Source organism: Bos indicus, chromosome 29, assembly GCF_029378745.1.
Source record: "Bos indicus isolate NIAB-ARS_2022 breed Sahiwal x Tharparkar chromosome 29, NIAB-ARS_B.indTharparkar_mat_pri_1.0, whole genome shotgun sequence".
Classification (NCBI taxonomy): domain Eukaryota; kingdom Metazoa; phylum Chordata; class Mammalia; order Artiodactyla; family Bovidae; genus Bos; species Bos indicus.
The window spans coordinates 29847433-29868972 of record NC_091788.1 but is presented as its reverse complement, the minus strand read 5'-3'; the positions used below and the strand labels follow the sequence as shown (position 1 = coordinate 29868972).

Genomic DNA, 21540 nt, shown 5'->3' with positions numbered 1-21540 from the left:
GTTCAATGGGTTTAAAAAAAGGTTTTTGACTTCCATAACCGAAATTGTGCAGAATTAAGCAGTATCTAGTAAAAAAATTTTAAGTAGACATGCTTTATTTTTTCTTTTGTTTCAGTTCGCTCAGTCATGTCTGACTCTTTGTGACCCCGTGAATCGCAGCATGCCAGGCCTCCCTGTCTATCACCAACTCCCGGAGTTCACTCAAACTCATGTCCATCGAGTCGGTGATGCCATCCAGCCATCTCATCCTCTTTCGTCCCCTTCTCCTCCTGCCCCCAATCCCTCCCAGCATCAGAGTCTTGACCAATGAGTTAACTCTTCACATGAGGTGGCCAAAGTACTGGAGTTTCAGCTTTAGCATCATTCTTTTGTTTAGTTACTGCCAAAATATCATTTTTTCCCTTCCACAGTTGAGAAATAGGATGCTTTGAAATAGTTTGAAAATAAGAATCTATCTTTTTTTTTAAAAGAAGGAAATTATTATTTTATGAAGAAAAAGATGCCTTTAAGAAAGAAAACTAAGAATATTATGTTTTGAAGAACAGTACTGATCCCAAAGCCGAATTTTTTGTTCACAAATTAATCACAGTTATTCCCTAAGCCTCAAAGAAAACTCTAAGAACATCTGATATAGGAGTCTAGGGAGGGGATAATGCAGAGAGGCCGCTTTGATCATCCTTAGGAAAGCAGAGGCGTTCCTTCAAAAACAGAGGAATCAAATCTAGAAATTCAGGAAAGACTTTTCCCAAAGGATTATTCTGGCAGTGTGTTGAAAAGGGGTTATAAAAGCAACAAGTTCACAACCTGAACAATAAGTTAAATAAATGTTAGGGAACTATTTCCTTTCTTATTCTGAGATGAGGCATACCTTTAGTTTCCCCTTGCTGACAGAAATTCTCTTAAGCCTGGGATGGCTTAAAAGTACAGTTTGTAATGCCAGACAAATTGGCTTCTCTGTAGGCATGCAGGAAGGGCTTACAGAAAGCCCTGAAACTCAGGAGGTACCAGCTCATCTTGAGTTAGGACTCAAGGAGCAGCACTTGGGCTGTCTGTTACTCTTCTTGTGGTCAGGGATGTTTGTTTGTGAGGCTGGACCTAGGTTTCCCTTGGTGGCTGTTGAATATAATTTCAAGCTACCTGATGAGTAGGGCAATGAAATCCAGGTCCTTTTTCTGAATATCACAATTCTCTAACAAGCTGAGCAGGCCTGCCAGGGATAAATATAAACCAAGTCAACAAATACTTAGTCAGTAACAGTTAGGGTTGTAATTCCTTTCCAACCACCCAAATTAACTGACAGTGTGAGTCTCACAGAAACATGGGCATATTCCTGTGTGATACTGTTTAGGTAGCAATAATGAGCTGTGACGTTTTAAAGGACAGCTGTAAAATAACTTACTAGATCTCATGCTGGGGTTAAAGTTGACTCTGGAATTTGTTTCACTGCTTTTCAATAAATAAATAGTTGAGGAGAGATTTGGCAAAAGGAAGAAACTCTCCTCCTTGTCCTCATCGTCTCAGGAAAGTGTCTGCTGTTAACAAGTTGTTTGAATGTTTGCTTTGCCTTGACTGCTTAGCAGCGGTGTGTCAGTTCTTGCCCTTGAAACAGGGGAGAATTCAAATAAACCAAAAAAGGCTTTCGCACAGCTGGCCCTTTCTGCCAGTGAGTGGTACTGTAGTATTTTCTCCCACTTTTTAAAAGAGCTCATCAAGGAAACATTTAAAAGGCAGTCCTAAAAAAAAAAAAAAAAAAAAAGGCAGTCCTTGAACTGATAGTAGATGAACTTGAGTTTGCAACTTGGATATTTTTGGAGTCTGTAGTATAGAGAAGAAGCAAGCAGATCCTGAGAAGTACTTGATTTATTCAGAGACGTTCTTAAGATGCCTTGCCTTGTATTGCTATACTCAGTTTTATTGATGGTTAGACTTAACCTTTCTTTTCACAAATAAGTATGCATGTAGAATTCTCAGTACTAAAATGTCATTAATGTAGCTTTGGCCTTACATTTTGTTGTGTTTGGTAGTCACAAATTCTGTGTCCTGGCCAAGCAGGAATATGGGGAGTAGAATTTGTCATCAAAATAACCACTCTTTGGATCTCTAGCCTACCAATAGTACCTGGTATACAGTAGGTACTTACTGTATGTTTGCTGATTTTTGAAATCATACTATGAATGAATAGTCGAATGAAGGAATAAAAATATAGCTAGGTCACATGGAATCCAGTACAGTTCTCACTAAATTTTACTTTGTTAAGGTACTTCTGGGAATTACATTCTATGAAGGTATTCTTTTCATTTTCAGAAACATCACGTGCCTCTTTTCTGCTAGGCATTCAGTTCAGTTCAGTTCGGTCGCTCAGTCGTGTCCAACTCTTTGCGACCCCATGAATCACAGCACGCCAGGCCTCCCTGTCCATCACCAACTCCCGGAGTTCACTCAGACTCATGTCCATCGAGTCAGTGATGCCATCCAGCCATCTCATCTTCTGTCATCCCCTTCTCCTGCCCCCAATCCCTCCCAGCATCAGAGTCTTTTCCAATGAGTCAGCTCTTCACATGAGGTGGCCAAAGTACTGGAGTTTCAGCTTTAGCATCATTCCTTCCAAAGAAATCCCAGGGCTGATCTCCTTCAGAATGGACTGGTTGGATCTCCTTGCAGTCCAAGGGACTCTCAAGAGTCTTCTCCAGCACCACAGTTCAAAAGCATCAATTCTTCGGTGCTCAGCTTTCTTCACAGTCCAACTCTCACATCCATACATGACCACTGGAAAAACCATAGTCTTGACTAGACGGACCTTTGTTGGCAAAGTAATGTTTCTGCTTTTCAATATGCTGTCTAGGTTGGTCATAACTTTTCTGCTAGGCATTAGAATTTGCAAAGTTGAATATGATATCATTCTTGCCTTTAAAGAGGTAGCAGTTATGTAACCAGATAAATTGCGGAACAGAGCAGTGAGTGCAGTGGTAGGCAGTGACCAGGGTATAGAGTTAGCACAGACGAGAAAGAGTAAAACATATCTGGAGAATGGCGTGGACCTTGTGAATATTCCTAATTTATTTGTTTGGTTTATTGTTCATCTCTCACACAAATGTAAGGTATACATTTTTGTCTGTTATTTTTTACTTATATATGTATTTAAGCTACTCTGACCCCAGTTCCTAGAACAGTACCCAGCATATAGTAAACATTCAAAGGGAGGTTCAAAAGGGAAGGGATATATATATATATATATATATATATATATATATAAAATACCCATGGCTGATTCATGTTGAGGTTTGACAGAAAACAAAATTCTATAAAGCAATTGTCCTTCAATTAAAAAATAAATTAATTTAAAAAACTGTAAAAAATTCAATAAATACTTGCTGAATGAATGAATAATTTTCCTTTTGAAAGGAGTTTACCGGTTTTATTTCCACCAATGAGATATTATAGTGATTTTTACCCACATCTTCACCAGTGCTGGGTTATGTGAATCTTCTGTTTTAGCTTTGTTAATGTGTTATAGAATTTCGATATTAAAAAAAAAACCCCACAAAACCCAATATTTCCATGGCTGTCATCCATCTATCCTTAGCACTTCAATTTTTCTGCTGCCATTGATAGCAATGGGCTTCCCTGGTGGCTCAGATGGTAAAAGAATCTGCCAGCAATGTAGGAAACCCAGGTCTGATCCCTGGGGTCAGGAAGATCCAGATGGCCAAAGCATAGCTATTGAGCAACCTCCTCTTCAGCTGTTTTCCCCTCTCTAGTCCTCCCCATTTCAGGAAACAGAACTTTATTCTGTTACATCAAAGACTAAGAGTTATCCTTGACATCTCTTTATCTCGCCTTTTCTACCCAAGCCTTCAGCAGATTCTGTTGGTTTACCTTAGAGTCTGCTTTAATCTAGTGATTCAGTGACTGCCTGTATTGTATCTGATGCACGCTATAGACCGGTGAGAGGCAGTCCCTTATTACATCTATATGTTTTGGTCCTTGGAGCTTGTAAAAGTTCTAGAAACAGTCTTACATTTTAAAAGAAATAAGGCAATGTCCTGATACAGAGCTTAACAATTAGGGCAGTATAGATGAGAGAATCCTTATGATATAAATGAGACAAAATGCTAATTCTATAAATGAGAAATGGTAAACAGCTCTTTGAATGAAGCAGCTTGGTCAGTTGAAAATTCAGTTATTCAGATCCCAATTCTGAACCCTTACAGACACTGCTGTATGCTCCTCTCCCAACTCTGTGCTTGTCTGTGAGTCCAGGTAAGAAGAGAGAATGGCAGTTTGGGGGCTGAAGCTTTTCTGCATCTTCATCCTGTGAATCACTGGGTTCAGTGGCTGCCCACCGTTTTGCAAGCTTTGTATAGAGAGCCTCCCATACAAGACAGACAGCCACTAACGAGGTGCTTGCACCAGCCTGTCCACACTCTTCCGTTCCTGCCCCACTTCAGTCTAGTCTACCCTCCAGTCAGGGATCTTAAAGCGTAATGAGACCCCATTACTCCCTTCTCTAAGCCTTCCAAGGGCCCACCGTTGCCTTGAGAAGAAATGCCGACATCTTCACCATGGCTTTTGAAGCTGGGTGGGATCTAGCCTGGCTCTCCTCTGTGCTCTTTTTCTGGCTCATCCCACTCTCACCGCAGGGGTCTTTGGACGTTCTGCAGAAGGCTCAGGCCCCACCCAAGCCGGCCCTTAGTTTCTCTGTGCAATCCATGAGTCCCCATCTGAAAAAACGGGAAGAAAACCAGGAGTCCCTAACTCATAGTGTTGTTGTGAAGGTTCAGTTAATGTATGAAAACCAACGAGATGGTGTCTGGCCCGTGCAGAACGCTGTATAAACGGTAGTTAAAATTTTTTTGTTTTTGTTATTGTTTGTATTGTAAGGAATGTAGAGAAGGAATGTGTTTTGGTTGAGTTTTAGATGGTTGTGAGTTGTACAAACAGAAATGGGTGAAAGACCATAATGGATTCATTTGGAATGATTGGGTCTGTGTAAAATAAGTATCTTAGTACTTATCCAAGTACTTATCTTGGAAAAATAAGTGGAACTTCTGACTTTAATGCCTACAGATTATTTTGTGAACTGGGAAGATGTGGATCATTAAATGCCTTGTATTTGATGCAATCTATATAAAGCTTGCGAAATTGAAGGCAGCCACCATGTGTAGGACTCTGGCTCTTCAGAGAATAGATTTCAACTGTCTTTGTACTTTAGAATTTCCTTCCTTTTTTTTCCCCCCTATGTCTCTTAGTGAGCCAAAGCCTAGGTTTTGCCCTGGACGTCTGCCCTGCCCGCTTCTGTAATCTGGCGCTATGCATCCAGATTCTAGACCCTTACAGACGCTGCTGTATGTTACTCTCCTGATGCTGTGCGCTTCTGTGAGTCCAGGTAAGAAGAGAGAATGGTAACTTTTGGGGTGAAGCTTGTCCTCATCTTAATCCTATGAAAAACTTCAACTTTAAAGCTTTGCCAGTAGTAATGGTTTATAAAGACATTTCTAAGATTTGTTTGACCAGCGGAACAATTTTTAAAACTTTAATTAAACAATTTAAGGATTTCTTAGTAGTACTTCTAGGCACTTACAGTCCTTCCCATCATTGTCCTTGTGATTTATTCCTTTTGTTGCCTTGAAAATAAATATTTTCTGATCGTGCTTTTTTTCCAATGAGGATATGTTACAGATTTCTGAATTTGGAAATTATAATAGGAATAAAGTGCTGACTACATATCACTGCAGAGGAGTTTTAGAATCAGTATGTAAGAATACTCAACTTGGAATGAGAGAACTTGGTTTGAATCCCAGGTCTTATGACCTCGCCTAATTTATTATCTCTTTGCATTACTGAAAAGCTTTAATGTGTTTATTATTAAATGTACATATAAGCCCAAGGCTGATACATGGCCCATATGCATTTCTTTTTATTTTAGATTTGTGTGAAGATTTATATAGAAGTATATACAAATACAGTGATGTTTGTTGATGAATATTTGTTTATTATCTTTGTTAAAAATACTATATAACTGTGTTTGATTTAGTAAGGGAAAATTGATTTAGTGGTTTTATTTCTGTTTTTTGTTGGGCTAAATAGCAACCTCAGATTCAGTTGAGGCATTTCCCTTAATCTTTATTTCTGGTAAAATACCCTATAAAAGTAGATTCAGCAATTTATTGTGTTTTTTCTTTTAAGTATTTTATTATACCAGATTAACAGGATTCCTCCCCCATCCTCTTTTATGGGTGGAGGAGAGGGATCTGTTTTGATACTTGAGTGCAAGAACTTCTCTCTCCCAAATTCCTGGAAGAACAGACATAACAAATGAAACTATTCCAAACACCAAATAAAAATGTTCAGATTGATACCCCGTTTATCCTTACATCCCAGAAAGGATAGGCTTTGTATTTCAGTGTGGCTTCCTGACTTTCTACTTCTGCTTTCTTAAAAGTTGAACATGATTTATATTAAAGAGAAGTAGTCAAGAAGTGGTTGTTATTGTTTAGTCGCTAAGTCGTGTCTGACTCTTTTGCAACTCCATGGACTATAGCCCTCCAGGCGCCTCTGTCCATGAGATTTACCAAGCAAGAGTGTTGGAATGGGTTGCCCTTTCCTTCTCCAGGAGATCTTTCCAACCCAGGAATCGAACCCCTGCCCCCTGCATTGGCAGTCAGGTTCTTTACCACTGAGCCACCAGGGAAGTCCAATCAAGAAGTACCATAATCTTTATTGATAAAATAATTTGCTCTTAAAAGTCAAATCCTATTGGTAATATGGAAGAGAATTCTCTTTATTTTGAAAGTCATCTTCTCTTTTTCAGATGCCTAATTTCCGGTTTTTAAAAACTGCTTCATTCAAAAAAAAAATAATAATAATAATAAAAACTGCTTCATTCAAAGAGCAGCTCACCATTTCTCATCTACAGAATTCGTATTTTGTTTATTTAGATTGTAAGGATTATTATCTGTACTGCCCTAATTGTTATCTTCTATATCAGGACGTTGCCTTGTTTCTTTACAAATGTAAAGCTGTTCCTAGAACTTATACAAGCTCTTAAGGACCATAGCATATCGATGCAGTAAGGGATTGCCTTTCGTTGTGTATATGCCGATAAGTATATTAACTGTGCTCTTTTTCTCTCTCCCCGTATCTCCTCTTCTCCCCCATTCCCTCCCCCACCTCCACCCTTTGTGTACGGGGAATGTTCCCTTGCAGACTTGGCACCTTATTTTGTTTCTGAGCCATTGTCTGCTGTCCAGAAACTTGGTGGACCTGTAGTACTGCATTGCTCTGCTAAACCTGTGACTGCTCGTATCTCATGGTTGCATAATGGAAAAAGATTGGACAGAAACGTGGAACAGATTAAGGTTCATCAGGGCACGTTGACTATCCTTTCTCTTAACCCCTCACTTTCGGGTTATTACCAGTGCGTTGCCAACAACAGCATCGGTGCCATCCTGAGTGGTCCTGCAACCGTATCCACTGCAGGTGAGTTTAATTGTTGTCCCTGTGATAGATGCTTTTTCCTGAAATGACTCTCGGTACCTGCGTTGTTTGAGTCGTGGAAGGAGCATGGGCTTTGGGGTAAGATACATGTGAGTTCTCATCCCAGCCTTGACATTTGTTGTGTTTAACCCCAGGGGAATGATACTAGAACCTCTGTGAGCCTAGCTTGGTGGCTTCCATTCTAATAAGGGATGTGAAAATTGTTTTGTGCAGAGTTAGGACAATTTTCTAACGTGAAACTGAATTTCCTTGTATTTTAAAGTTCTTAATATCAGCAACAACAGCTGTTGTCGGCTTTGACGCAGTTATTTCATGCAGTCCTTTATCTTTTTCTCAAATCTAATTGTTTTATTTACTTTGATTGCAGAGTGGTTTTCGTTTATTTAATTGAAACCAAGTTAAAGAAGTGGGGAGGGGGCGGGGAATAACGGCAAAGAAAGGAATGTTGAGTATTGAACTTACGGTAAATCTAGACTGTGTGGTTTTCTTAGTAAGTTTGAGCCATCTGCCTTTCAAATGATGATGGCTTCCAGTAATGGAAAACGTCTTTGTGAGGGCACCCCTATTTACAGAACAAATCTGGATTCCCCAGGAGTAGTGAGTTTGTCATAACTGAGAAGAGTAAATGTTTTTGTAGAGCTGTGACCCATGGACAGCTCCAAGTCACACGCTGGAGGGCTGAATTCCTAGGGGCAGGCTGCACAGTGCTTTCACCATTGGCCATAATGAGTAGTGCTCGCTCCATCTGTAGTAAACTTAACCCGGGAGAAATTGAGACCTAGTTAGGGAACTTCTTTGGCAGTGGTTAAAACTCAGTGCTTCCTCTGCAAGGGGCCTGAGTTCCATCCCTGGTCAGGGAACTAAAATCCCGCCCCCCCACACACACAACAGTTAAAAAAAAAAAAAGAATTAGTATATTTGGTGCTTCCCTGGTGGCTCAGACAGTAAAGAATCTGCCTGCAATGCAGGAGACTGGATTCTCTCCCTGGAAATTCAAATGATACACTGCTTTTTTTTTTTTCTTCCTCTATGTCCTAAGTTCATTCTTGTAAACCATTTTATTGCCATGTGAGTAGCTACAAACAGAATAAAGACGCATAGGGAAAGTGAGCTGTGATGAGAGACTGGGTTAAAAAGGATTCATCTTGATAGAATGGGAAACAGTTACGCTTTATAGTCCTCCCTCATGTTTCAGGAACAGTTTGCTTGTCTCGTAGTCTCCTGGAAGCATTGACTTCTCAAAAAAGGTGCCATGACTAAGCCCCAGCCCTCAACTGTGCACCTCTATCCCAACTGTTTACTGAGATAAAAAGATTCTGTACTCTGGGAACTGGGATTAGCGGCCACACACAGCTGTGGTGCCAATGTTTTTTCTGGTTTTAAAATGTCCTTTGGGGAAGAGAGTTCAAATTTGCATTTATTGATTGATCTGTCTACTTATTTATTTCAGTTCTTGGTGATTTTGGTGCCTCCGGAAAACACGTTATTACAGCAGAAGAAAAGAGCACTGGTTTCATTGCCTGCAGGGTACCAGATAGTAACCCCAAAGCTGAAGTGCGCTATAAAATCCGGGGAAAGTGGCTGAAGCAGTCCACAGGTGAGAACTCTAATGAAAAGCCAGTGGCGCCCATGGAACAAATGTCATTCCCCAGCTTCCTTTAAGCTCTGTGTGCTGGGGGCTGGGGACGCAAAAATACTTGAGATATATTATCTCTCCTCTTGAGAGTCAAGTGGAGGAGACTAGAACAAATGGTTACAGTATAAGATAGAACATAATATAGAGAACAGGATAGAAATGATTATAGGCAATTCCCGCGTGGTCCAGGGTTAAGACTCTGGGCTTCCAACCCAGGGGGCGAGGATTCAGTCTCTGGTCAGGGAACTAAGATCTTGTATGCTCAGAGGTGCAGCCAAAAAGTAAAAATTAGAAAGAAATAATTACAACGCCACACCTCCAAGGCTCACTCCTTCAACCTGTTCAGGAATCTGCTCAGATAATGCTTCCTTCAAGGTCACTCTCATGGCTCTATCTAAAATTATATGCCGTGTTTTCTCTGCCCCCTTGATTCAGCTTCCTCTTTTCTGTAGCACTGTATTATGTCAGTGGTGGCTTGCTTTTTATTCGCCTCTTTCTTGGCTACCCCATCCCTGCACTGGAATGCTGGCCGTGGGAGGGCAGGGTTTGCTCTATCTGCTTGCTTCATTGTTGTATCGCTTGGGCCCAGGCTGCTGTTGGCAGAAAGTAGGCTCTCAGTACATACTGTTGAGAAGAAAGGAATGAAGACGTGAATGAATACTGGCTGGTCAGTGCTGTAGGCAGAGGTTTGCCCAAGGTGATAGCTGTGGTCATTGTGTCTTTGTCCAAGTATGTTTCTTGTGCTTTTGATTTTCTCAGTGAGTGGTCTGTAGTCGTGGGCTTGATTTTGTTACTCAAGTGCTGCTGACTTTTTTTCCTGTCTTGGCTTACCTTTTCCTTCATTTAATGTTTTTTTCCCCCTGATTGCTTATTGGCTGCTTGTGTCATGTCTACATTTAAAGCATAACTATCAACCTTTGTAAATTTTAACTGGTGTCCTTCATAAAGAGAGAAGCCTAACTGCATTCCCTTCCTTCCACAGAGAATTATCTAATCCTTCCATCAGGAAATCTTCAGATTTTGAATGTATCCTTAGAGGACAAGGGATCTTATAAATGTGCAGCTTTTAATCCTGTCACACATGAGTTAAAAGTTGAACCCATTGGCCAAAAGCTCCTTGTGAGTCGTAAGTATTTGGGGGAATCATGGTCACTGGGGAGAGTCCTTGGAAGCATTCCACGTGAAGAGTTGGGAAATGGGAGTTCATTTTTCTTTCACATCCTGTTTGTTTATCATGAGAAAGTCTTATAAAAAATTACATGCCTAAATAGCATAATTCTGTACATGTTTTATTAATACAAATATAATGGCTTTCCAGGAGAGAATTTTGGTCGAATTGACAGAGTAGAATTCATGCGGGGGACTCTGCCTTTTGCCCAGAGAAAAAGAAATTAGAGAGACTTCGCTGGTGGTCTAGTGGTTAAGACCTTGCCTTCCAATTCAGGTCGGGGGGCTAAGATCCCATGTGTCTCAGAACCAAAAAACCAGACCATAAACAACAGAAATTTATTGTAACAAATTCAGTAAAGACTTTAAAAATGGTCCACGACAAACACAATCTTTAAAAAGAAAAAAAAAGAAATTGGAGAGCAAGTATCACTGTATATCAGTGGTAATCAAATTGGTGACTGACTGTGAATTATGAAAAAATATTTCTCAGTTGTCTTTGAGATATGGTAAGTCATAGCTGATTTTTAGCTTAGGGTGGTCAAGTTGTGAGTGGATCAGTAGTCAAAGCACAGTGAAGGAGTGGTCCATGTGCTTGGTGTGAATTTGACATTTCAGAACTATTAATTCAGAAGTAGCCCTAAAGGATCCCCAAGTCTTTTAAATTTAATTCTCAACTGAAAATGGCTTTGTTACCAAATAGGACCTTGTAGTGTAAAAAAGAGTAAATGGGAAGATGAGGATGCTCACAGCTTTGCTAAGGAAGAAAGTGGAAGTGGATACTTAATGATTTTTTTGCTTTGCCTTCTTTCTCCAGGTCCTTCTTCAGGTGACTTTCACATTCTTCACCCCACCTTTTCACAGGCATTAGCCGTTCTTTCTCGTAGCCCTGTGACCCTGGAGTGCGTGGTGAGTGGGGTCCCGGCTTCTCACGTGCGGTGGCTAAAGGGTGGTCAGGATGCTGTGGTGGGAAGCACTTGGAGAAGGCTGTATACGCATCTTGCCACGGACAGCATCGACCCAGCGGACTCCGGCAACTACTCCTGTGTGGTGGGAAACAAGGCTGGAGATGCCAAACACGTGACTTACATGGTGAATGTACTTGGTAAGACGTTACTTGTTAAGCGTTTTTTCAAGTCAGGCTATTTTTCCGATCTAACTGATGTTTGAATGGAAGATCTATTTGTGAACACTAAATGGAAGAGAGACTATCTAGAAATAGCTCCCCCAGTAGCCAGAACAAGCTTCATTTCTCTAAGGCCCTGCTGGGACTTCCACGGGGGTCCCGTGGTTTGAGACTTGGCATTCCCAATGAGGAGGTGGGGTTCAGTCTCTGGTTAGGGAACTGAGATCCCACCGCATACTGTGGTGCCGCCGCGGAAGAAAGAGCACTGCCGAGTGGGGCGGTACTTCTGTGTCGCACAGAGCCTGGGGTGTTCTTGGAACCTCACCCCTAACCTGGTTACACAAAACGGAACTGGTTCTTCCTTCTCAGTGACATGGAGGAAAGAGACTGGAGTTCAACAGGATGAGGATTCTGGGCTGTATTGGTGTGTAGTGTCCAGCAACAGTAAGACAGAGTGCATGGGTGCTCGGTTACGTCTGACTGTTTTTCGACCCCGTGGACTGTAGCCCACCAGGCTCCTCTGTCCATGGCATTGCCCAAGCAAGAATACCGGAGTGGGCTGCCGTTTCCTCCTCCAAGGTATCTTCTCCACCCAGGGGTCGAAACTCGTGTCTCCTACATCTCCTGCATCGGCAGGCGGATTCTCTACTATTGAGCCACTGGGAAGCCCAACTAAGACAGGGTACTGACTAGAAAATGTCATCTCAAAAGGAAGTGGGTTTCATTTTATTTTCCCTTTGGAAATAGTTTCACAATCGCTGATTCATAAAATTTGTGTTTTCACTCACATTCTATGTGCACTATTTATTTCAATGACGTTCCTTTCTTCCAGCTGCCTATCTCACTGTCATGTGTAGCAGCAAAAATGTTTTATCAAAACAAATTTGCATGAAAACCAGAAAAAAGTTTCATACTGAATATAGTTTTTGTCAACCTTCTGTACCTGTGTATGGGCAACAGTGGCTTGACGCAGGTTACATTGGCATTAGTATAAGTGTGTGGCAAGCAGGCTTTAAAATTTAATGATAATGAGGACTAGATTAATATACTTAATCGTTTAATATTGGCATATGTTACAAATGCCGATACATGATTTACTTTGTCCAAGTAAAAAGTGGCCTGATGGATACTAAAAGAAGATTTTTGCCCAGAGTACACCTAACCTCAAAGCAGAATTCACTAGGAAAAAAAAAAAAATTTTTTTTTCACTTCCAAATAAGCATTCTTCTATTTTGGCTCTTGTATAGTAAAGGAAATTATTATTTCAAAACAGATCATCTGAAACTCTGCATATGTGCATGTGTGTGTGCGCACATATGTCGGCTTGGGGGGTGGTTAATTGGGTGGAGAGATCTATTACATAAAAGGGGACTGCAACTGTAACATATGGTTTATCCTACTGGAAGAAAGTCAATACATTTCTAATTTTTTGTTGAAGATCACAGTGGATGGGAGAATGTGAGGAAACAATACATTTTGGTTTTAACTAGTTGTTGGTAGAGAGAGTTTGTATGACTTGTGTGAGGGCTAACTTTGTATTTTTTATTTTCATTTTTTATTAATTTTTATTGGCGTATTAGTTGATTGACAAACTTGTGATAGTTTCAGGTATATAGCAAAGTGAATCAGTTATACACATACATATCTCCACTCTTTTAGATTCTTTTCCCAAATAGGCCATTACAGAGGATTGAGTACAGGTCCCTGTGGTATGCAGTAGGTCCTTTTAAATCATAATATGTTTTATTTTTAGAACATGCTTCAATTTCTAAAGGACTGCAGGATCAGACAGTGTCCCTGGGTGCGACAGTACAGTTCACGTGTGAAGTTCATGGGAACCCAGCGCCCAACCGCACCTGGTTTCACAACGCCCAGCCCATTCGCCCTTCCCCACGACATCTGACTGTGGGAAATGGACTGAAAATCAGTGGTGTTACCATGGAAGATTCCGGGCTGTATCAGTGTGTCGCAGATAATGGGATTGGATTTACACAGTCTACTGGGAGACTTGAAATTGAAAAAGGTAGGCTTTTAGGTCATGTCATCCTAGGAAATTTCACTGTATAGATGGGATTTTGTTTTGATTAAAAATTAAATCCTCTTTACAAAAAGGAAGTAATCCTATCACCATAGCAGAGCTGTGTTCATTTTCCATGTTCTTTTCTGCTTGCTAGTAGACCTTTCCATGAAGAAGCAACCTTATTTAATCAGGCTCATAAAAAAATGTTTTTTAATATTTTTTAACAGATACATCATTGCTTTAAAAAGGTATAATTTTAAAAAGTATGTTGTAAAAATCTCACTCGTGTTCCCTAGCCAGTCAGATATCTCTTAGAACTAACAGGTTTTATAATTGTCCTGACTAATCTTGTATGCATGTATATGGTTAATTACATATAACATGTGAGTTTGTGTGCATTTAATAGCAAATCAGTTTTTTTACACAAATGATGCTGGCATTCATATAAATTACCTTGAATTTCTCCTTTAAAAATTTCCTTGGATTTTACCTTAAAAATTACCTTGATTGTTTTCACTTAACATATATCTTGGCCATCTTCGCATATGGTACATTAAAGAATATTTTCATTTGTTTTAAAAAATGGCTGCTTAGTCTTCTGTTGTAAAGCTGTGAAGGTCTGACTGATACCTCACGGATGACTGTTTCTAATCCTTTGCTATTACGAGGAGTCTGTAATGAATGTCGTTCTACATAGATTATTTTGCACACATGTGAACATCTTTAAAGTAAATTCCTAGAAATAAACTTGCTAAATAAAAGCATATATGCCTTGGTAATTTTGACAGATACCTTGCTCTCTCTCTCTTGTTATCATTTTACACTCCTACCAGCAATGTTTCCTTATATCCTCACCAAGGCAGTGAGTTGTCAGAATTCTGTTTAATGTTTGCCTATCTGATAGGTTTTTCTAAATTACCTTTTGACACCTGTATTTTTTATTATTATGAGTGATGTTGAGCATCTCATCATGTGTTTCTGAGCCATTGAATTTGCTTTCCTGTGTATCGACTGCCCATTGTCTTTTGTACATTTTATATTATGTTGTTCATCTTTTTTATTATTTATAGGAATTCTTTTATTTATTTATTTATTTATTTTTACTTTACAATATTGTATTGGTTTTGCCATACATCAACATGCATCCGCCACGGGTGTACATGTGTTCCCCATCCTGAACCCCCTCCCACCTCCCTCCCCATACCATCCCTCTGGGTCATCCCAGTGCACCAGCCCCAAGCTTCCTGTGTCCTGCATCGAACCTGGACTGGCGATTCATTTCTTATATGATATTATACATGTTTTAATGCCATTCTCCCAAATCATCCCCCCCGCCCTCTCCCACAGAGTCCAAAAGACTGTTCTATACATCTGTGTCTCTTTTGCTGTCTCACATACAGGGTTGTCGTTACCATCTTTCTAAATTCCATATATATGTGTTGGTATACTGTATTGGTGTTTTTCTTTCTGGCTTACTTCACTCTGCATAATAGGCTCCAGTTTCATCCACCTCATTAGAACTGATTCAAATGTATTCTTTTTAATGGCTGAGTAATACTCCATTGTGTATATGTACCACAGCTTTCTTATCCATTCCTCTGCTGATGGACATCTAGGTTGCCTTTATATATTATAGAAATTAAGCTTTTGCTGAGAGTTAGAAATATTTCAAAGAATCAGTATGACAGAGACCAACTCTCTGAACTTGTTGCAGTTACTTTAGACTCTGAACTTGCTACTTCAATGAATTACTTCAGATGTTAATAATAAAAAAGAATTTTTAAATGGCATGTATTTGGAAATTTAGAATTATAGTTCTCAATGGCTGGGTGAAAAAATCGTAATGGAAATTTAAAATTCAAAATGATAATGAATATCAAAATCAAATTGTGTGGGATATAGGAGAGTAGAATATAAAAGGATTTATACCCTTAAATGCTTATTAAAAAAAAAGCTAGTAAAACTAAAAATTAGTGGACTAAGTAAAATAACAGAATAGATTTAAAGAAAACAGAAGAAAAGAGATTATAAAGATATGGACAGAAATCAGTTAAATAGAAAATTAAGATAAAATAGATAGGATCAGTAGGGAGAAACTTTAACCAAGGAGTTAGCCCAGTAATCAGTCAGAAAATTTAAAGTATTATTCATCCAATTTAATGAATAAAGGAGAAAAATAATACGATGATCTCAATAGAAGCAGAAAAACCATTTGACATAATTCAGTATCCATGTTAGACACTCAGAAAAATAGAAATAGGAGGGAATTGTCTTAACTTGATAAAGAATATCCAATAAAAAACTTACAAGAAACATTACCTTTAGTGGCAAAATGTTAAACATTCCCTTTAAAATATCTTTTAGTTGTCATCATAGTGCAGATTCTAACCAGCACAGAATAAGAAAATGAAATAAAGATATTAGGATATAAGAAGGCAGAAGGAGAAGGGGGCGACAGAGGAAGAGATGGTTGGATGACATCACTAAGTCCATGGACATGAGTTTGAGCAAACTCTTGGAGATAGTGAAGAACAGGAAAGCCTGAAAAAAAAAAAAGGAAAGCCTGGCATGCTGCAGTCCCTGGAGTCATAAAGAGTTGGACAGGACTTAGTGACAGAACAGCAATAAAGATAAGAGAGAAAGAAACCCAGCTGTTATTAATGTTACTGATTCACAGCTCCTATGGTTGTCATTAGAGAGAATCCTCTATAGTTTGTTGGCAAATTATTAAAAATAATAAAAGGTTTAGCAAGGTGGCTGATGGAGACCAATAAACAGGAATCAGTTGCCTTTCTCTGTACCAGTGTGTTAGCAAGTTTCTCTAGAGAAGCAAAACACAGTAGGATGTATAAGATACACATCAGAGGAAATTTACTGTAGAAACTGGCTCACACAGTTAAGGTGGTCAAGTCTGTCGTCTGCAAACTGGAGAAGGAGGTCAGCTGAGGAAGCCGTTCAGTTGTGGGAGAAGTGATGGTGTAAGTCTCAACCTAAGGCCCACAGCCAGAGGTCCAGGAGCGCTGAAGTGCAGTGTCCTTAGGGCAGGAAAAGGATGACTAGGCTCATAGAATTCGCTCTTCTTCTGCGTTTTTGTTTTACTGAGGTCCTCATCGGGTTGGATGGTGCCCACCCACGTTGGGGAGGGCCATCTGCTATCCTTAGTTTACCAATTCAGGCGCAAATTTCTTCTGGAAACACTCCTCACAGACACACCGAGTTATCTGGGCATCCTTTAACCCAGTCAAGTTGACACATAAAACTAACCATTACGACCAGCAACGAAAAATGTCATTTAAAACTCACCTTTTTATATTAGAAACATTAAAAAGTTCCAAGTACATAGAAATATATAACAGTTCATGGATACCAAAATTCAGTATTAACATACTTCTCAGGGCTTTCCAAAGGCTTTCTGTAGATTCAGGCAATTTCAACTAAATCCTATCACTAGTTTGAGGACTTAGACAAACCAATTCTAAATCATATGGATGATCAAAAGCCAAACGATAGCTAAGACACTCTAAAAGAAGAACAAGAATGTGGGGGGGGCCTTGCTTTACCAGATTTTAGAACATATACAAAAATTTATAGTAATTAAGATAGTGCTGTAGGTCTTCCCTGGTGGCTCAGTGGTGAAGAATCCGCCTGCCAATGCAGGAGACTGGAGTTTGATCCCTGATCTGGAAAGATTCCACAGCTAAACCCATGTGCCACAACTACTGAGCCTGTGCTCTAGAGCCTGGGAGCCTCAACTACTGAAGCCCGTGCACGCTAGAGCCGGTGCTCTGCAATAAGAGAAGCCACCACAGTGAGAAGCCTGCACACCTCACCCAGAGAGTAGTCCCCACTCCCGGCAGCTAGAGAAAAGCCTGAGCAGCAGGGAAGATCCAGCACAGCCAAAAATAAGTAAACAAATAAATAAATTAAAAAAATTTTCTTTTAAAAGACAGTGATGTATTATTGGTGCAGGAAAAGACAAGTATACTCTTGGAACAAGACAGAGACTGTCATGAAGGATATGCAGGTAAGGATTTGACCTAGGTGGGACTGCAGATCACCAAGGGAAGGATATCCATTTCAGGTTTCCACGTGGGATAACTGGTTATCCAAATGGAGAAGAAGAAATTAAATCTCTGACGCACAAAGACTAATTTCCAGTGGGTTAAAGACCTATATATGAAAGGCAAAATGGTGAAGTTTTTCAAGAAAATATAGAAGAATATATGATCTAGGTAAAACTTTTTAACAAGAAATTTGAGGCTAATTTTTAAGAAAAGATTGGTGTGACCACATTAATATTAAAGCATCCTTATTATTAAAAGATACCATTAAAATGAAAAGAGAGAAAATACTAGTAACAAATGTAACTCACAAAACAACAGTATGTAGTTACAGAGAATCCAGAACCATTATGCAAAAGTAAAGCACCCAATAGAAAAAGGACAAAAGAGATGTGCAACCTCATTAGTACTGAGGGAAATGCAGGTTATGACCCATGAGATAGCATTTTACATGTACTAGATGGGCAAAAATTCAGAAATCTGGTCATTGTTGAATGACTTTGTCAAACGCAGGAAGTAGGACTAGAAAAGGAGAAAGATGTGCTGGAGAAAATGTCAAATGTCAATATTCTATTGTAAGGTCATGAAATATATGCTTCCAAAATATCTGGGACCAAAAGGAAGGAGGTGGTGCCACTTTAGAAACAAAAATTTGTTCATGGTATATGGTCAGAAATACATTTATCAACTATGATTCAGAATAGGTTTTTCTCCCAGAATTTTTGTGATCAGATTTTTGCCTCCTGGAACCAACTATTATTATTATTTTTTTTTTTTGAAGGCCTATTGCTTGGTCTTATACTTCTTTACACCTTTTTCATGGTAAAGTCTGAGGCTTTGGCTTCACATGTTCTGTGTTTGCAGTGACCAGATGTGCTGAAGATACCTGTGGGCAAGCTGTCTTCAGATGTTCTGTATTTATAGTGGCAAGCTCTCCTCACAGTTCTGTATTTACTTTTATGCAATAGGATGAAATTATTTTGTATTGTAGATACTATATATAACGTACTTAATTTTTATATGTGGATTATTTTTCTTTCATAGGCAGTGGACTCAAGCCCATTATAACTAGATCGCCAGCAAGTGCAGAGGTGGCCGTGGGTGACTCTGTAACTTTGTCTTGCAATGCCACTGGCCTACCGGTGCCCGCCATCCATTGGTACGACAAGCGCGGATTGATAACCAGTCATCTGTCTCAAGCTCTTAGATCTAAATCCCGAAAACCCCACTTATTAAGACCTGGGAGTTCTGACCCAGAGCCTGTCACATCCCGGGCAGGCTCAGGCTCTCTGTACATTCAGGCTGTTAGGCGGGAGCACGCCGGGAAGTACACCTGTGAAGCCACGAACGTGCATGGCACCGCACGGTCAGAAGCCATCCTCGTGGTTGGTGAGTTGTCATTAGTATCTTTTCCCAGGTGAATGGGTTTCTTTGATAGTAGGGGATAAAATAAAATATACATTTTTTAGAGATTGTTGAACTTATTAAGTGAAAGTCGCTCAGTCATGTCCGACTCTTTGCAAACCCATGGACTGTAGCCTGCCAGGGTCCTCTGTCCATCGAGTTCTCCAAGAAAGAATACTGCAGTGGGTAGCCTATCCCTTCTGCAGGGCATCTTCCCAACCCAGGAATCAAATCGGGGTTGTCAGCATTGCAGGCAGATTGTTTACCAGCTGAGCTACCAGGGAAGCCCAGACTTAATATACTTCAAACCCAAGTCTCTTGCATCTCCCGCATTGACAGGTGGATTCTTTACCAGCTGAGCCACCAGGAGAGTCCCCAGGCAAATCTATATATTTGCCTCACCCTTCTTCGAAGTTATTTTTCTAACAAGATGTATACTATTCTTTTTATTTTTACTGATGTTGGATATAATGACTTAATTTGGAGTACTGGTATTTAGAATATTAATATTATTCAAATTAATTCAGATTTGACTTAATTCACAATCAAATCTAATACCAGTGGGCATTAGTGAAGGTGCCCTATGCATAGGGCTGGTGTGAGAATTCAAGGAGATTATATCTGTAAAGTGCTTAGAACACTGTCTGGAAGTATTAATAGAAAGCCTTCAATAAATACTAAGTATTGGGTTATAATTATTGCCATCTAATTATTGTTAAATTATAATTATCCCTTGTGCTTCCCTGGTGGCTCAGATGGTAAAGAGTCTGCTTGCAAAGCAGGAGACCTAGGTTAGATCCCTGGGTTGGAAAGATCCCCTGGAGGAGGGTGTGGCAACCACTCCAGTGTTCTTCCCTGGAGAATCCCATGGACAGAGGAGCCTGATGGGCTACAGTCCATGGGCTGCAAAGAGTCGGACACAACTGAGCAACTAACACTTTGGGATAATGTTTAAGGCATGAAGAAATAGTTCCTGATTTTAGTAAACCTTAAAAAATCCTTAAGTATAGAAAAGTAGTTAAGTGTTATATAAATTTATACACACTTACAGATGTGTATATGTATATATACTTGTGTGTGTTTATGTATCAGTCTGCCAAGCAAAAATAGGAGTGGCTCTGCTCAAAATTGTTAGCTGCAAGATGTGTAATGCAGGTACTACTAGGGTAGAGCATTTGGCTCAAGTGGTTATTTTATGTAAATAAGGGGAAGATGGAGCTGTAGACATCACAGTCATAGCTGTTGGGACAAGTAAGTGTCTAGTTGTCTGATTGCCTCACTTTACTTACTCATTTATTTACTTTTTAATTTTTTTGGCCATACTGTGTCATGTGGGATCTTAGTTCCCCCACCCAGGGATCGAACCCAAATCCTCTGCACTGGAAGTGCGGAGTCTTAACCTCTGCACCGTCAGGAAGTCCCCCTCACTGCCTCACTTTAAATATGAGAAATCTGAAGTACTTTGAAGATATATAATTTGTTTAGATGAGATATTTTTAGATTTTGAAGATTCCCCCCTCACCCCCAGGATTTTATATCTTGATAAATATTTTTTAATGTATAGTAACCCCATGAACCACATCCTGCCTGAGTGGTCCTCCATTGTCCCTTTTACACGCTCTACAATAATTATCAAAGTCTAGCTGAGTCTGCTGCTGCTGCTGCTGCTGCTAAGTCGCTTCAGTCGTGTCCGACTCTGTGCGACCCCGTGGACGGCAGCCCACCAGGCTCCCCCGTCCCTGGGATTCTCCAGGCAAGAACACTGGAGTGGGTTGCCATTTCCTTCTCCAATGCGTGAAAGTTAAAAGTGAAAGTGAAGTTGCTCAGTCGTGTCTGACTCTTAGCGACCCCATGGACTGCAGCCTACCAGGCTCCTCCATCCATGGGATTTTCCAGGCAAGAGTACTGGAGTGGGGTGCCATTGCCTTCTCCACTAGCTGAGTCTATTAGAGCTCAAAACAGCATGTAACAACCTAGTTCTTTCCCTGGAAGTCTGAGCCTATTATTAAATCCTAGCGTGCTGACAGCCTTTACTTTGTTTATTGTGAAGAGGGCAGTAAGCAAGATGAATCACTCCCTCACCTTTTTTTCTTCCCAGAGACCTTGGGTTTTTGAGGTTCTGGATGTACAAATATTTGTAGAGGGAGTTGTAACTCTTCAAAACTATAGTGAGAATTGGCCTAGGGTCCTAAATAGTTGGGGGTGGGGTTGCTGGTTTGAATGGTCACAGTGGGATTTGGTTCTGTTCCCTGTTGACTTGGTTTCAACTCATTCATTTACTCATAAACATGGCCATCGTCATAGTACTCAGAAAGCCAGTGTTTTATCAATCTCTTTTCCAATTCAAAAAACAATCTACCTTAAAAAATGCTAGGTATCTTTTTTAGATGACCATTTCAGAGTTGTTTTGAAGATAAAAAGAGTTGTTGTTCAGTCGCTATGTCCAACTCTCTGTGACTCCATGAACACCAGGCTTCCCTGTCTTTCACTGTCTCCTGGAGTTTTTGCAAACTCGTGTCCATTGAGTCCATGACGCCATCCTCCATCTCATCCTCCATCTCATCCTCCGTGGCCCCTTCTTCTCTTGCCCTCAGTCTTTCCCCAGCGTCAGGGTCTTTTCCAAAGAGTT

The 21540-nt window shown here is 40.1% G+C and overlaps 1 protein-coding gene across 4 annotated transcripts in view; it reads left to right on the top strand.

Moving 5' to 3' along the window:
* Positions 1-21540, top strand: part of CDON (cell adhesion associated, oncogene regulated) — a 99205-nt gene that overhangs the window by 28178 nt on the left and 49487 nt on the right. For all 4 annotated transcript variants that reach the window (XR_002180146.2, XM_070782782.1, XM_019954837.2 and 1 more), the window contains exons 3-9: positions 5250-5386; positions 7207-7479; positions 8948-9094; positions 10116-10259; positions 11118-11405; positions 13180-13449; positions 18552-18896. Coding sequence is in view for 3 of the 4 variants with exons in the window: in XM_070782782.1 (XP_070638883.1) it covers positions 5311-5386; positions 7207-7479; positions 8948-9094; positions 10116-10259; positions 11118-11405; positions 13180-13449; positions 18552-18896 (1543 nt within the window). In the remaining variant the exon portion in view is untranslated. The remainder of the gene's footprint in view (positions 1-5249; positions 5387-7206; positions 7480-8947; positions 9095-10115; positions 10260-11117; positions 11406-13179; positions 13450-18551; positions 18897-21540) is intronic.